Consider the following 4208-nt stretch of genomic DNA (forward strand, 5'->3'; position numbering starts at 1 on the left):
TTTAACATTGCATCAGTGATATAATTAGCCTTAAAATAGATTTCCTTGGGTCTGTGTGTGAGTCAAAATGGGGATGCACACACACAAAAAATACCTTTTTTTTAATTAAATTTTGGCAACCTGTTTTCAAAAAGGTTGAGAACTACAGTTCTTTTTCTTTACTTTTTTTTTTTTTTTACAATTATATGAACATAGAAAAATACCACATTCTGTCAATTTAATCAAGATGGAGCCTGATCAAATTTTATTTTTTTGCTTTAACAATCACATTAAATATTTATATGAACTTGTTATCAAAACTGTTGCTGATTATCATCATCATCATTATTATTCATCATGTATTATTTGTACTATTATTATTAACCTTATCTTAGAAATATTAGAAATATCCTCACAGCACCAGTCTAAAGCAAAAATCAAGAAGTAGGCTACATGATGAACTCCCAAATACATTTTCGGTCCTCCTTTCTCTGTCTCATTATTTCAGTCCCATTCTCCACAGTAAATGTCTTTTTATCTGTGATGGCGCTGCCCTGACCTCTGACCTTTCCCCGGGCCTTTCTATGAGGAATGTCCCGCTTGTTGAGCCAGTCACCCTCCATCATTGACCCATCTCGACTCAGCCAGGGGGCAGAACAACACATTACTGTGTTTACTGCCCCTCCTCATGGGGAAATAATCCCCTACCACATTAAAGGGGGACACTCGACGGCTATCTTAAAGAGAATAACACGACAAAAACACACAAACGAACATGACACCGGCAGCACAAACATACGGTTCCTCAGTCATTACCGCCCCACGGTCTGTCCATCTTGCGCATTTACCGTCTGAGTGAGGCGTCAGCATATGGCTGCTGTTTGTATGAATACTAGGAATCATTGAGGATTTTTGCCTTATTTATGTCTGTCACGTTGCATAATCACAGAATAGGCTGACCTGTTATAAGGAAACGGTCTAATCCGCTCTCACATAAATCCCGTCAGCTCTCATCCGATTAAAGGGCGCACATAACGCACACAGGGAGCCATAATACTAAACCAATTAGGCCAGGTGGAAAAGTCTAATTATGTGGGATTATGCCGTATAGACGCTGTAGAGTTGGAATCATACATTGTCAGCTTAGGGTAGAATCGGGGGATTCCCTGACGGTAAATGCTCATATCATCCTTTTATTATCCTGTAAATCACCAGCGTCAGACTGTTTTTGGTAACTATTGTGCTTCAGGTATTAATTATTCAGATCACATCCAACTGTAACTTTGTTTATCCATGCAGTGTGTGCAGCAGATCAACACGAGATAAGAAAATAAATTGTCATGGTTAGAGGCTAATGTATGATCTTTTTTTTACAGTATACACCATCAATGATCCAGAGGGGTTTGGGGTTTTAGTTTTTTTGTTTTTTTTGGGTTTTTTTTGAATTACCGGGTTTAATCAAGAAAACAGAGAAGTGCGCACGGAGACGCTCCTGCCTCCACACCCTCCTCCACACCATGTGTTGCTGTTTTTTTTATCATTATTATTATTATTATTTTATTTTTAGCGCATCATAGATTTGTTCTACACATTATGTCATAAATGCAACATTTTATATGTAATAATCCCCTCAATGCATTGAGTGCATTGTGTGTTTCATTGATTTCCAGCTTCCTTCTGTGGGCGTAACAGGTGCCGTACAGAAATTTGGCCATCTTTGTGATTACAGAGGCAGCAACAGCACACGATGTTACCTGAGGCCGCAGTAAAACAAATAATTATAATGCTGATGATGATAATCATAATAATAATAACCTGGGTGCAATAGATTAGACATGTGTGTGGCGGGTACCTCCTTACAAACCCTGCCACCTGTTTTTCAGCGCTTATTTCGCCTCTCTGACTCCGTCCAATGGGAGCGGACGGGCAGCACTGGAGGCGGAGAAAGAGGGAGAGAAGTTGGAGGAGAGAGTGAGAGACGGATTCGGGGAGACAGTGAGCTAGAGATTGAGTGGAAGTCGGTGGAGTCACATATTAAATCACAGGCGTCACTGCTCATCTGTGGACTGTTACCTTAACGTCCAGCTTTGCGTGTTTGTTTTTTTATCTTCTTCTTGCAGATGTATTTATTTTATTTTATTTTTTGACGTGCTTGCAGCCACAGGTTGACCGATTTTTTTTTTGCATTATTTTTGTTTTGTTTGTTTCTTGTTTAATCCAGTCAGCATGGATTTATTCCTCCTCATCTCCGGGCGATTGTGACTGACTGGGATCGGTGGAATGGGCACCGTCGAGAGAGCGCCGGTGATTGAGGAAGACGCGAAGTGATCGTATCAAGTGTGAGAGCGGAGGAGGAGGAGAAGGAGGAGGAGGGGGGACATCTGTGTGGAGAGGAGAGAGGGGTGGGTGGGGGGAGACCGGGAAGCGACGCGCAATTTCGTAGAGGCGAAAGCGAGGTGGACCTGTGGAGGGACCTGTATGAAAGGAAGGCGAGCCGGAGAAGATGATGGGATGGCCGTGACAACATGAAAAAGAAAAAGTGTGGTGGTCTATTTTCATCCAGCCAGTGATTCAACCCAACTAACCTGGGGGACAGGCACTGAGAGAGAAGAGGTAGGAGGTAGGTAGAGAAACAGACGGGGAGGAGGGTGGAGGGGGGCGTGAAGGTGTCTGGTTATATCATACTGAAAGTAGGTTATTGTTTTGGAATCAATCAAATGCAACCAAATGCAGACAACTTGTGTTTGACTGAGGTGTACACACGGTCACAGGACTTCTCCTGCCATCAGCGCTGACTGATGGAGGAGTGATTATCCTCCTCTTAGTCTCTGAGCTCTGATCTCATTTCCACGGAGGATCTGCACCCTCCTCCTGGCTAACATCAATGTAACACAGATGATATTTTATGGCACTGGATGGCTGGAAGCGTTGAGGGATGTGAGAGAATGAGAGAGGACAGTGGGAGACGGAGAGAGACCGCTGAGAGGGGCTGACTGGCCAGCTGACTCAAATGCGACTCAAGGAAGAACATATTCCCCAATTATGGCTACTTTTCTTCACTCTGCTGCCCGTCTTTGTCACACATCTTCAGCTTCTGGAGTTCAGTCTTTTTCCCTCATTTCTTTTAACTAACCGTTATCCATCACAAAGCTCCTCTCCTCAGCCCCAGTCTCTCTCTCTGTCTGTCCTGTCATGATAAATATTCCCCCCTGTGCTTCTTTCCTGACAGTTCTTCTTCTCTTGTTTTGTGTTTGTCTGTAGACAGGTGCCTGGCCACATCCGTGACCATGGAGCCGCCCCCCTCTCTGAGCTTGGCTCTGCTAGGAGGGAGCGAGGATGAGGACCAGCGCTTCCTCCTTCCCCTGGGCAGTATATCCCATCCCTCCGCCGCTGGCAACCAGCCAGGATCAAACCACTCCAACCACATGGGAGGATCAAGCCTCGACCGCCTAAATGGCAGCACCCCGTCCCCGTCACCTGCCACGCCCAACCTGCCTCCAGCATCACTCCCCAAGTTGCCCCTGTCATCCTCCGGAGCCCAGCCTCTGCCCCCACCCATCCCCAACGCCCTGCACCCCACCAGCACCCCACTATCCTCCTGCCTGGGCTCGCAGCACAGCCTGAGTGGGGACAACTCCCCTGTCTACAACGCCCTCTTTTACTCCTCCCACTCGCCCTCCATGGATCGGGAGAGGGACAGAGAGCGTGAGAGGGACAGGGAGAGAGAGAGGGGCTGCAAACACAGACAGGCCAGTCCGCTGGTCCACCGCAGGGACAGTAACCCCTTCACGGAGATCGCCATGAGCTCCTGTAAGTACACAGGCGGGGTCATGAAGCCCCTGAGCCGCCTCAGCGCCTCCCGCAGAAACCTCATTGAATCAGACAGCAGCAGCGAAACCAAAGAGGCCGGTGTTTCAGCTGTTGCCGGGGCGACGACCGCTGGGGGGCATGACCGACAGCGAGAAGCCCCTCCTACCTCCTCGGTGGCCCACTCTTCTACCAATCAACCCCCAATCCAGAGCCCTCCAGAGATTGTGATTTCATCCAAAGAAGACTCGCCATACCCCAGAGCAGGGTATGACATCACTGACTCCACATCCAACCAGATGTCCATCTACCACCAGAACCATGCGTTGGTGGAGAGTAGGCGGGCGCAGCCGGGCACAGGCAGCAGGCAGAGTGGGGTCGGGGCGGTCGGCACCGGGGCCAGGGGCAGCACCTCCAAGGCC

General features: G+C 47.6%; 1 protein-coding gene across 1 annotated transcript in view; it reads left to right on the top strand.

Moving 5' to 3' along the window:
• The first annotated feature begins 1896 nt into the window (after positions 1 to 1896).
• Positions 1897 to 4208, top strand: part of LOC115567566 (small conductance calcium-activated potassium channel protein 2) — a 51144-nt gene continuing 48832 nt past the window's right edge. Inside the window, 5 exon segments of the mRNA XM_075488152.1 lie at positions 1897 to 2592; positions 3241 to 3851; positions 3853 to 3944; positions 3946 to 4017; positions 4019 to 4208. The exon segment at positions 4019 to 4208 is cut by the window's right edge and continues 159 nt beyond it. Of these exon segments, the coding sequence (XP_075344267.1) occupies positions 3267 to 3851; positions 3853 to 3944; positions 3946 to 4017; positions 4019 to 4208 (939 nt within the window). The 5' untranslated portion in view covers positions 1897 to 2592; positions 3241 to 3266.

Source organism: Sparus aurata, chromosome 17 (assembly GCF_900880675.1).
Source record: "Sparus aurata chromosome 17, fSpaAur1.1, whole genome shotgun sequence".
NCBI classification, from domain to species: domain Eukaryota; kingdom Metazoa; phylum Chordata; class Actinopteri; order Spariformes; family Sparidae; genus Sparus; species Sparus aurata.